This window comes from Paramisgurnus dabryanus, chromosome 1 (assembly GCF_030506205.2).
Source record: "Paramisgurnus dabryanus chromosome 1, PD_genome_1.1, whole genome shotgun sequence".
NCBI lineage: Eukaryota > Metazoa > Chordata > Actinopteri > Cypriniformes > Cobitidae > Paramisgurnus > Paramisgurnus dabryanus.
Genome location: NC_133337.1, coordinates 38,066,091 through 38,078,692, shown reverse-complemented (window position 1 = coordinate 38,078,692; position 12,602 = coordinate 38,066,091). Strand labels below are relative to the sequence as shown.

Below are 12,602 nucleotides of genomic sequence, written 5' to 3'. Positions count from 1 at the left end.
ACACACACACAATCTTGATTCAGATTGGCTGTTTCTGTCAGAACTTCCTGTGTGATGTCACTACTTTAGCTCCTATGAAATCTCTTTAAGAGCTTCTGTAGGATGAGGTGTGTGTGTGTGTGTGTGTGTGTGTGTGAGTGCATGTGTGTGTGTGTATGTGTTCTCGTGAGAGTGTGTGTTTTTTTAAACACACACAGGTTTCAGCCTCCATTGAGAATTTCACACTTTTGTATAATTAGATTTTGGTCATATGTAATGTTAATAATAATAATAATGATTGATTATTGACATATCAGACCTGTTGTGTGTGTTCAGGTATCAGACCTCAGATCATGAACGGTTCTCTTCATCCTCGTCCTCTGGTGGCTCTGTTGGACGGCCGTGACTGTACCGTGGAGATGCCCATCCTGAAAGATCTCGCGACTGTAGCTTTCTGTGATGCCCAATCCACACAAGAGATTCATGAGAAGGTAAAAACACACAGAGATCCTCCATACAGTAAAAACAACACAAGTCAATATGATGTCTTCATTTAGATGAGTAAACATGAACTTGTGTGAGAAATCCACTGATCTACTGGATATAAATGACACATAAAACACTACATTAAGTATATCAGTCTTTTATGATGTGTTCATGTAAGTTCATTTCTACTTTTACTCGGGCAGAATACAAGATTTATAGCAATCATTAAGGTGAGCGTGACTGTAATGACACCGGTGGAAATAGATGGAAAAAAGCTTCATAATAGTTCAAGCAAAAATGAAAACAATCTTATGATTGAGTGTAGTAGTGTATGAAGCACATCAACATATATCCTACACAGAAAAAACACTCGCTTGAGAACTTGTGTCGAACTGTTTTTAAAGAGTTTATTTTCATTTTTGCTTGAACTATCACTTTAAGAACATACAAAGTCAGCATTATATCTCTGAATAAGTTTTTAAGCGTGACTTTAACATTCACTCAGTAAAATATAGAAACGTGCCAGATTGCATAGAAATGAAAGGTGGATCTCTTGACTCTTATTTATAGATCGCACTTTCAACACCAAAAGTAAAACCAAAGTGCTGTACAGAGAAGGATAAAAGATAAAACAAAAATAAAACTAATACAAAACATATAACAAACACAATTACAAAGCATTTTCAAACGCTACAGAAAACAAATAAGTCACCCAATGTTGAAGAGGACTTGACAGACAGAGAAAGATCATTACAGAGCCCAACAAATGTAATATAATCTACATAACTATATTATCAGTGCTGTATAAAGACCTTACATAATGAACTGTTATGTCTTTATTACCTATGATTGAGACATTTTTATCTACATACACCACGGTTCCCTTACATGGACAAACTGTATACATATTTGGAACAACGTTTGGGTTGTAGGAATAAACAAAGAGACTTCAGATATAAAACTGATACTAGTAAAGTTCTGTTTCATCATTAAAGTCTGACAACTTCCTGCTGATTTAATATAATGTTTGGGAATAACAATGTGGTGGCTTTGATATTGTGACATCACAAAAAGACGAGTGATGATTTCAGATAAACTCTGGTTTGTTGGGCTTAAAGTCTCTGAAGATCTTTGTGCTTTCTAGCAGGATCTAGAAGTCCTCATATTTTAACTTTAAAACCTTTAAAATAAAGTCAAGGGTTAAAGAGTAGATGTGAATGTGTCTCACTGTATCTGTGTGTTGATTGACTTTATGTCTGATATGTTTCAGGTGTTAAATGAGGCTGTTGGTGCGCTGATGTATCACACCATTACTCTGACACGAGAAGATCTGGAGAAGTTTAAAGCCCTCAGGATTATTATACTCATTGGCAGCGGATATGATAATATAGACATCAAAGCGGCTGGAGAGCTCGGTACTAAAACACACCGCAATACACACACACACTCACAGACATAAAGACATGATGTTTAGATGTGCTGTTAAATATGTGTACAGGTATTGCGGTGTGTAATATACCATCAGCTGCAGTGGAGGAAACGGCAGATTCAACTCTGTGTCATATTCTGAATCTTTACCGGAGGAACACGTGGCTTTATCAGGCCTTGAGGGAGGGCACACGCGTGCACAGCGTCGAGCAGATTCGCGAGGTGGCGTCAGGAGCCGCACGCATCCGTGGAGAAACGCTTGGACTCATCGGCTTCGGTTAGACGTACACAAACACTGTCAGACCTGTAAGATTGCAAACGCTTATTAGACGAATAAAAGTCAAATTGTCTTTGGTTGTGTTTGTTCCTAAAGGTCGCTCAGGTCAAGCTGTTGCCGTCAGGGCCAAAGTGTTTGGCTTCAATGTGATCTTTTATGATCCGTACCTGCAGGACGGTCTGGAGAGATCACTGGGTGTTCAGCGTGTTTATACGCTACAGGATCTGCTGTACCAGAGCGACTGTGTTTCTCTACACTGTAACCTGAATGAACATAATCATCATCTCATCAATGACTTCACCATCAAACAGGTATCGTACCACACACACACACACACACACACACACACACACACACACACACACACACACACACACACACACACACACACACAACTCACAGCGGTGTTCGTTTACTGCAATGAAAAACGCAGAGCAATGCATTATGAGTGAAGTGAGTTTGTAGTTCATGTCTGTCTATGATCTAGTCCATTCCCAAACTGTGAATGTTTTAAGAAAAATATATTTTTTTAAGAATATGTTTTAAGAATCTATTGTACTGATGTGATGACTAGTTATAGTTTTAGTGCTAGTAAGCCTATTTAGAGGTGCAGATAAATTCAGGACTTTGTGTAGACATATTTTATTATGAGTATTATGAGGTGGTCCACGAAATTTCTTGATTTCAAATAGTGGTCCACACACACAAAAAGTTTGAAAAGCCCTGATCTAGTCTACTGTTATAGACAAACACTTTAACAGCAGCACAAACCTACAGAAGATCAGATTTTGGTCTTTCTCTTATTTAATAATGGGGAAAATTTTCATGACGTCATCTCGGACTCGGGGCTTGTCCAATCAAATCCTCTCTAGAATGACATCATCCTCACCTATCATGACCAACACTAACAGAGCACATAAGGTCTGAGAGTCATTAGCTTGTGTTAAAAACAATGAAATATGAATGAAAGGAAAGAGACGCTTAATGAGTTCTTCAGATGAACTGCTGAATATTTTGTATCTGAATGAATGAATGAACCCTGCTGAACAAACAGAGTCATTAAACTCATCTGTGTCTGTCTGCGTCTGCGTGTGCATCTGTGTGTGTGTTAGATGCGTCAGGGTGCATTTCTGGTGAACACATCACGCGGTGGTCTGGTGGATGAGAAAGCTCTCGCTCAGGCTCTGAAAGAGGGACGAATACGTGGAGCTGCTCTTGATGTGCATGAGACCGAACCGTTCAGGTAAGACACACACACACACACAAAATATTAATATTCCTGATTATTTCCAGTTTAAAGGTGGTGTGTGTAAAGTTTAGCGCCATCTTGTGATGAGATTGCGAATTGCAACCAACAGCTCACCCCTGAATTTCAAAGCACATATGGTAGCCGCCACAGGGCAAACATGTCGTCTGAGACAACATAATAATGAAACACGCTCTGTAGATCAGTTTGGACGTTTAGGGCTACTGTAGAAACATGATGCGCCTTACATGTAAGGAGACCCGCCGTGCATAGGTGATAGAAACGGCTGAATCTAAAGTAATAAAAACAATACCAAGTCTTTATGCACCACTGATAATATTGTTATGTGGAGATTATATTGCATTTCTGTCATTAGACCTTCTAAAAGTTACACAATGCACCTTTAAAGAAAAACACCACCAATATTTTATTATGATCTTACCTCAACTTAGAAAAATTAATACATACCTGTCTTTTTTCAATGTGCGCACTTAATCTTTTTACAGCACGTCGTGAATGTATTAGCACTTAGCCTAGCCCCATTCAATCATTAAGATCTAATAGGGGTGGGCGATAATTTGCCTGTCAGACGTTTGTATCTCATTAACTGACAGGATTATAGAGGAGTAAATCAGGGTAAAATCAATGTAGCATCTAGTGAATTGCATGCCACAGTGTTTGCACTGTTTAAACCGTTTCTGTTTGTGCGTCTCTATCTGTTTGTGAAGTTTTGCACAAGGAGCTTTGAAAGACGCCCCGAATCTGATCTGCACTCCGCACACGGCCTGGTACAGTGAACAAGCATCATTAGAGATGAGAGAAGCGGCCGCCACAGAGATACGTAGAGCCATTACAGGTGCTGCACAAACACACTCACACATACACACAAAACACACACACACACACACAAACACTCTCACACACATGGCTGAAGGTTCGACTCTATTCACAACAGTCTCTTAGGACACAAACATTGTTTGTAAACTGTTGTATGAATTAAATGAATCTTTATGCAGATGCAGATGCTTTTATTCAAAGTTTTTTGACTCTCTTGACCAATCAGCATCCAGGACCATAACACATGTGTAACTAATGTAGAGTTTAACTTGATCCTCACTTTCTCTCTCTCAGGTCGAATTCCAGACAGTCTGAGAAATTGTGTTAATAAAGAGTTCTTCATGACCTCAGGACCCTGGAGCGTCATCGATCAACAAGGTGTTCATCATGAACTCAATGGAGCTCCATACAGGTACAACACCCCCACCCCCACACACATAATCACATTACATGAGGAAATCTCTGAGCCCCACCCCTATCTGCTTCTTTCACACAGCCAAGTCAACCAATCACTGCACGCCATTACTACAGGCTCCGCCCCCCACGACAAAATCAATGCTTGAATGAGCAGCAGGTAAAAACTAAAAGACTACAGATGTCTGTCTGTCTAGTTGTCTGTCTATAAAATTTTCTGCTGTTTATCGCTGACCTTTGACCCCTGATGGACCTCTCTCATCCTAAGAAGTGTTAATATCATTGTTACAGTGTTTCTACCCACCTCTTGTATTTCCAAGGACTGACCTTTGGCCTCTGCTGTAGGTCATCAGTTGTGATGGGTGTGGCATCAGGGGGCGTTCCTGCAGGTTCAGGTGCACTGCCAATTGTCCAATCGGTGCCCTCGACACATACAGAGAGCAGAGATGATGTGACAGAGCAGAAACACTGAAGCTGAACTCTGATCTCTACAGACAGATACATTTCTCTTATTTACATAAACATTATTCAGGACTCATGAGGGAGTTGAAGTTTTTGATCTGCACAGAAGCTCCGCCCTCATCACAGGAACCCTCATCTATTGAGCGCAGCTGTATGGACACACCCACTTTTAAAAAATAAATAAATCCAGAATGTTTGACCATCAGCAGGTTCCACTTTATTCCAGGCCACACCTACTAATCTATTATTTCAAATGATTGACAGCTCACTGCTGATTGGCCTGCACACGCAGAGTTTGGCGGATTCTCGTGTGTTTGTTTGTTAATTTATTATTAGAGATGATTGTTTGTAAACAGGTACACGGATTATTATTTTTTTGGTCCAGCAGATCAACTTGATTTTGTATTCTGTGAGTTTGTGGTTTTGTCATCTGTTTATTCTGCTATGACTCAGGTTAATCACAATTATCACTTTTATATCCTCATTTTGTGTTTTAAAGAAGAGAGAAATGTTGAAGTAAAATGATCTGCACATTCCTGTTTGATTGATTTTAGTGTTTTATAGAGCAACATCGTAACGTTTCTAGAAGAACTGAAGATTTAAAAAAACATCTTAGGTTTCTATTGTTAGATAAATCTTCTCTCATTTAACCAGTGGTCCTCAACTGGTCTGTTGATGTGGACAGCAGAGGAAAGAAAAACAATTCAACTAACCATGACAATTAGTTTAGACAGACAAATTAAACAGCATAACTTGCCAAGAATATTATTTTTAAATCTTTCGATATTGATGTCAGCGTTTAAACTTCTGTTAAATGGGAGAAGCTAGTCAGTCAAATCTCAAAAACCTCAAAAAAGTGAAGATCTATGAAAACTACATGAGCTGAAATAAGAAAGCAAGTCAAATACAGCAGATAAAACAGATTTATCATTCTGTGGATGAAGATGGTTTGTGTCCACATTCAATCTGTTTGGTGCTCTGAATTACCCCAAGTTCATTTTAATAGTTCACATCAAGACATTTTTGTTTCAATTTTGTATGATAACTGCAGTAATAAATTGGATGTCCTCATACAAAAGCCCTTTGAGAACCGCTGCTGAGAAACAGTTCTGTCTTTGTTCTTTGGTTTGGTTTGTTGGGATGTGTTTGTTTGTCTGTCAGACAGAAAGAGATGCAGAAGTGTAAAGATTTCTTTCTTGTGATTGTTTCTGGTACGACTGGAACATTTTCTGTTCAGAGTTCAAATAAAACATGCACTTCCATTTTAAGAATGTCTATGCCTGTTTTTATGGACCTATCATGATTCAGAAATGTACCCTCCGTGTAGCACATCCATTTACCACTATTATTAATGTCGCAATATTAGTACACCTTATTCAAAACTATTTAATTCATGTGGTTAAACATTCAAACTGTCTTAAGATAAAGTTATAAAGTTTTTATTTGCTATCACAAATACGCCACGATCGATTCCTAAGCAATTTGCACGTCAGAAAGCAATGCTTAAAAGGTTACGAAATGTTTCGTTCTTGTAAGAATGGAAGTGATTTAAAATGTTTACAAGTTACACAGTGAATAAATAAATGTACAGAAGATGACGAGGGGCAAACTTACCGAGAAGTTTTCTACTGACCTCAGAGCTGACACCGCATAGATGACATCAAAGTACCGCGAGAACGATTCGAAAAATCCTACGGAACAGTCTGATTTCACATCGCTCTCGCGGTACTTTGTAGAAGTCGAACACATCTTTTTTTATGTTGTATATTTTTATTTTTTCATATTGGCAATATTCTTTAACTTACACATTTATTAACCTTATATCACTGTTATATTACAATTATAGTGATAAGATAGACAGATATGCTATTTTTATGACACGCCCCTGTATGACGTCAACGCAACATGGCAGCTTACTTGAACCGGCTGCACCACATTTCACTGTATGTCTCAAACGTGGATAAAGTAGCTCATGAGCTCGTGTCCCGCTTCAAGTTTAACGTGTTTGCGATCAGACTGACAGAGCGCGTGAAGCAGCTCGCAGTGCGCAGAGGATCGGCGGTGTTTGTTGTGAACGAGAGGGCGCGTGGAGCGCAGCAGAGGTTGAATGGGCATCAGTCACGTGTGTGGAGTCCTGTCAAAGCCACACATCATCAACAATTTGAAGGTCTGTACGGAGCCCCTACACACTACCCAGTGGACACTGTGAGTAATGTTTGTTTTGAGGTGTCGGATGTGGAGAGTTCGTCCACGGCTCTGCGTGATCAGGGCTGTGAGTTTGTCCTGCCGCCCACTCAGGTGTACGATGACAGAGGGTCGGTCACCTTCTCCGTGGTCCGGTCTGTAGTGGGTAATGTGTGTCACACTCTCATTGACACGTCTCGATATGATGGTGTGTTTCTGCCGGGTTTCCAGCAGACTGCAGACGGCAGCTCAGACTCCTACTGTCCCATTACTCACTTTGATCACATCACATACGCGTGCACGAGGAGAAGCACGCCGGACATCACGCGCTGGTACGAGAAGAACTTTGGCTTCCAGAGGTTTTTCATTGACAGGTATCAGTCAGTCTGATGATGATGGACAGCATCTCACATTAATCAACTTTATTCAGAGTTTTCTTTACAACGTGTGTGTGTGTGTTCGCTACTCTCACTAGTTTTGGTTAAATGCAGAGGTCACATTTCGAGTATGCTTTGCATACTTGACAAACTTGTCACTTTTTTTTCTTTTCTTCCCTTTGCAGGAATGAAGATGTGGATGAGGGATATATTCTGAACCAGGACGGCATCGGCCTGCGTCTCACTGCTATGGATTATTGGAAATGTAGTGAGTCTGGAGTGAAAGTTCATTTTAAAGATCAAAAGGAAACAGACTGCAAGTTTGTGATGGCAGAGTCTCTTCCTGAACAAGGTGCTTTTATACACATTAAAGCAAAAGTTGCTTGATCTGAGAACATTACAGTACATTTTCTGTTCACATCATGCATGCAATAATCTCTTTAAACTCACAGATTTTTACAAATGGAGTTGTTCTGCTGTAGTGATCCATTATACTCTCATTATATTATGTGTTTTAGGATTACTGTGTTGACCAGTCAGCATCCAGAACTAAAACTGTCTAATGAATTATTTTTTTTTGTATTTTTCTTTCAGGCAGGAACCAGGTAGACACATTTCTAGAAGAGCACAGAGGTGCAGGTGTCCAGCACATAGGTCTTTACACTGAGGACATTGTCTCCACAGCTCAAACGCTGACCTGCGCCGGAGTTCAGTTCTTCTCACCCCCTCCCACCTACTACACTGAGGTCAGTCTGTTACTTAATGTCAGTCATGATAGCCAGAAATACTGAAGATTCTTGGAGTTCACGTACGGCTCGTATGGCAACTGTGTGTGTGTGCGTGCGTGTGCAGGTGGGGAAACAGCAGGAGATTGTGGAGGCAGGTCATGATCCTTATGCACTGAGTCAATACGGCATCCTCTTGGACACAGACGTCCACGCAGATGACATCAACGCTCCCAGCCAACGGTACGACCACGTCAGCGGAGGTTCCGGGATGTTTGTCTGTAAAAATCATCTTTTGCTTGATTTGTATATTGATGTTTTTTTTTGTCGCCTCTGTGCTCACAGGTATCTGCTCCAGGTGTTTACCAAACCCATTTTTGGAGAGGACACCTTCTTCCTAGAGCTCATTGAACGGAGGGGAGCCACAGGCTTCGGCGAGGGGAATATTCGTGCGCTCTGGAGATCTGTGCAAGCTTACATGAATGGAGACCAGGAATCAGAGCGTAAAAACAAACAGAGCAGACAACCCTGATCCCATTGATGAATGTGTGTGACAACAACAGTGGCACTTTCAGACATTATATTATATAGACTTCAGATGCTTGGTTTAGGTGTGAGTTTGGTAACTGTGATGGTCTGATCAATTTGTTGTGATCAAATCAGTTTTCAGGACCTTTAAGATAAGAAACAAGCTCAAGTTCAGGGCATTTCCTATATCGGGTTCAGTAAATAAAGCATCATGTGAGCTGAAAAATGTATGCGTGAGGGTTCATACTGTACTGTACTGTAATGCACTGTATTGTATTTTCACTGTGAAATATCAGCTGTAATGTTGTGCTATTATCAGATACATCAAAGCCTCCAAACTGTTTTATAAAATACTTTTTATCACCTGACCAATTATATGAAAATGATGATAGTTTCATTCTTCAACAAATGAAGTTTCTTTAACTAAGTTCAGAAGAAATGTGGTCAGAAGAGCGCAAAGAGGTCTCTATACAGAGCCGTCCCTCATATCTGTCCCGTGATGTTTTTTGCAGCATCCCTAATTCAGCCCATTGCCTCAATCTCTGCTGGTACAACTATCCCAGTTAAGGGGGGGGGGGGATTTGGGTTCAGGCTAATATTCTGAGCCCTACCCTCGGACAGCACACCAAATATGCTTTATTATCATTTTACCCTATTAATTACATGTTAATGCACACTTGTGAATCAGCTTTAGTGATCACCTGGGCATCTGCTGTTAAATGACTACCACAAATGTGATTTAATAACATTTTAACAGCTCAAGAAAGTGTTTCCAGATGATGTGTGAGACTGAATTAAGATTGTTTTAGAAGTCATGTGGTTTGTGTCAAGAGTAAATAGGAGACGTGTCCCACTTTTTAGCCTAGTGAATATTTTGCAGAAATATATTAACTTAAAGTAGCTTTCAATTTAGACATGAAACCAGATGTTGACTAAAAAGCTATTGAACATTCCTGATACAGTTTAACATTTAAGATGAATCTAAATGCAGGGATGTTGTCACACCATATAATGGAAACCTCTTGCTTACACTAATTATAGAAAAACATCTTTCTGAACATTTCTGTATTTATTTTAAACGTAATACAAGCACTTGAATTTACAAAATTTAAACAAAATAATTAACTGCATGAATAAAGACATTTTCATTATATATTTTTATTTAATATTTGTTAAAAACACATGGACATGTAAAGTTTGACAAGCACCATGAACCACGATTTTTGTCATGACACTTTTACATTGTATATATATTGTTTTATTAAGTCTAATGGTTATGTGTTTTAGTTGAAAACTGTGCTTATGTGATCTGTCTTTAACATAAGTGATGATATCTTATTGTGTGTTGAATTCTTTGTTATATATGTACTGTAATAATGAGATTTCAGATGTGTACTGTAGATGGCGCTGTAGATCATCACACAGTTTCTGTTCTTCACAGATGTAGAAGAAACTTTCACGACAACAAACTGAAACCTGATTAAACAACACAGGCTGTGGAAAATCTGGAAATTGTCAACTAAACCGGTATCAGTTTTAGACATACTAAACAACTGTTTACCTTTAACAATGAATATGAATAATAACTATTTAACTTTTGTTTGTCTTATGCTGTGGTTTGTGTGTTTACATCTTCCATACCTTTCAAGCATACCTTTCATATACAGAACCAGCTTAAAACTGAGCTCAATTTCAGTGACTTTACAGCAATCACATTTATAAGAAAAGAGATAGTTGATGCTTTTGTCGTTTGGATTCAACCTCATGGCAGACATGAATTCACGGTTTATTTACAAATGAACAATTCAAAGTTACATAACTAAAGACTGAAGTGTAAAACACAACACTATTTGAAACATACTAGTACATGTTCATTGGACATTCGTTGTACTGTGGTAATCGTCATGTTTTTGGACATAGCAGGATGGCTATGGTAAACATTACATGCTACCACACAGTGCCGTTGAGTTTATAAATGAGCTTTACTACACTGTTTATTAATGAGGTTTCTGTAAACAATTAACGTTAGCAACAGATGAGATAAAACGTACAGTCAATTTATGAGATGATTATCATTAAAATAAAACCACAGAACATCATCAGTGTTTCCTGAGATGCGCGTGTTTGTGTCGTGTTGGACGATTCCATTCCGGTGAAGGGGAATTTTTACTTTGAATTATTAACTGTGCAGAAACACTCTGTCAACGTTTATCGGCAGTTATTATTAACTTCCGTGTTTATTTACGTGTTTCATTCTCACTTATTGGGTTTATTAGAGCTGTGTGTCTGTGTTTTGTGTTGTACTATGATTCCGCGTCCCCCTCTTTTCCCCGCTGATGTTGCAATAGCTCAAGCGCGCGCGCGTGTTCTCCGGGCTCGAGCTGCGGCGGGATGAGGATGATCTGAGCGATCAGCTCCCGCGACGCGACGAGACGCGCCGCTCGCTGTCTGCGTGAGTATTTTGAGAAGTAGTTTGTGTGTAGGACTTTATTAAAGTACATTACATTACTTTAGGAGTATATTACAGTGTTGATGGGTTTATTTCCAGCTGCTCGCGCTCTAGTGTGCGCGCTTCACGAGACTGTCAGGGCCGTTAGTAGCTTTTGTTCGCAGCGCGAGCTAAAACACTTTAACCAAGTTCTCTAACTCAGTGTGAAACTCGATAAAAGTTAAATAAACTAGTTTCAGTTCAACAGTTATGAGTTCAAAAGTGAGGTGTGAAACTCGATACCAGTTAAATAAACCAGTTAAATAGAATAGTTTCAGTTCAACATGACAATAAAATTGAGGTGAGGTGAACACGGAGCTGAAGTGATCGAGTCCTCAGTGTGATTAATAATTCAATGCGATTAATATTCAAGTGTGCAATCATTAGTGTTCAGTATTATTGAAGTATTCAGTTTAGTTGGTTTATGTTACTAAATTATTTTAGTGACGAATATTCATTATTACTGGTGTATTATATGAGGAAAAGAGAGCCAGAGAATACGAGCAGTAGTTTGTTTCGTGTTTAACGGGTGTGACGGTGTTTATTTCTTCAGATCAAGACTACACGAGGTTGTGTTCAGGCCATATGCAAATATATATGTGTGTGTGTGTGTGTCCTGTGAATAGGAGGCTTGTTTGAGTGACATGCAGTATAAGGTCTTCATGAGAAAAACTCTTTCAGGTTACGGTTAGTGTGTGTGTGTGTGTGTGTGTGTGTGTGTGTGTGTGTGTGTGTGTGGTAAAGGGTTACCAGACTAATTCTGTTATAATCATCCAAACCGATCATGAGCCCCATTCACTTCCACAGTAGGATAAAAGAATACTTTTAGAAGCGAATGGGGCTTATGATCGATTTGGTTACAAATTTTCCTCAAAATATTTTCCTTCATGTTCATCAGAACAAAGACATTTATACAGGTTTGTAACAACATGAGAGCAAGTAAATAATGACAGAATTGTAATGTTTGGGTAAAGTATCCCTTTAATAGTGTTGGTTGGTTGTGTGTGTTGTCTCAGAAACAGAACAACATTTCCCAGGGCAAATTCATTTCCTATTGTAGGAAATTGTTTGGGTTAATGTTTCTAGTTGGGTGTATCTGGTTAATAAACGTCATGTTGTCATTGTTAGACACTGGAAAGAAAACACAGAACAGGTTTTACACAATTTACTG

At 39.2% G+C, this 12,602-nt stretch overlaps 3 protein-coding genes across 4 annotated transcripts in view; all 3 read left to right on the top strand.

Annotated features, from left to right (window-relative positions):
* The first annotated feature begins 303 nt into the window (after positions 1–303).
* LOC135757632 (C-terminal-binding protein 2-like) lies at positions 304–6,704 on the top strand. Its single transcript, XM_065272259.2, has 9 exons — positions 304–470; positions 1,736–1,880; positions 1,964–2,170; positions 2,267–2,481; positions 3,283–3,413; positions 4,145–4,272; positions 4,548–4,665; positions 4,750–4,827; positions 5,013–6,704. The coding sequence occupies exons 1-8, from the start codon at positions 333–335 to the stop codon at positions 4,814–4,816; spliced, it is 1,149 nt and encodes a 382-aa protein (XP_065128331.2). The 5' UTR covers positions 304–332; the 3' UTR covers positions 4,817–4,827; positions 5,013–6,704.
* Positions 6,705–7,028: 324 nt separating this feature from the next.
* hpdl (4-hydroxyphenylpyruvate dioxygenase-like) lies at positions 7,029–9,311 on the top strand. Its single transcript, XM_065272812.2, has 5 exons — positions 7,029–7,687; positions 7,876–8,042; positions 8,285–8,436; positions 8,543–8,658; positions 8,761–9,311. Exons 1-5 carry the CDS (start codon positions 7,035–7,037, stop codon positions 8,945–8,947), a joined length of 1,275 nt encoding a protein of 424 aa, XP_065128884.2. The 5' UTR covers positions 7,029–7,034; the 3' UTR covers positions 8,948–9,311.
* Positions 9,312–10,352: 1,041 nt separating this feature from the next.
* fam53b (family with sequence similarity 53 member B) overlaps positions 10,353–12,602 on the top strand; it is a 22,481-nt gene continuing 20,231 nt past the window's right edge. Inside the window, exon 1 of one of the 2 annotated variants that reach the window (XM_065272817.2) lies at positions 10,353–10,470. The gene's annotated coding sequence lies outside the window, so the exon portion shown is untranslated. Of the gene's footprint in view, positions 10,471–11,262; positions 11,396–12,602 lie in introns of those variants that run through there. The other variant, XM_065272816.2, reaches the window with a different exon arrangement.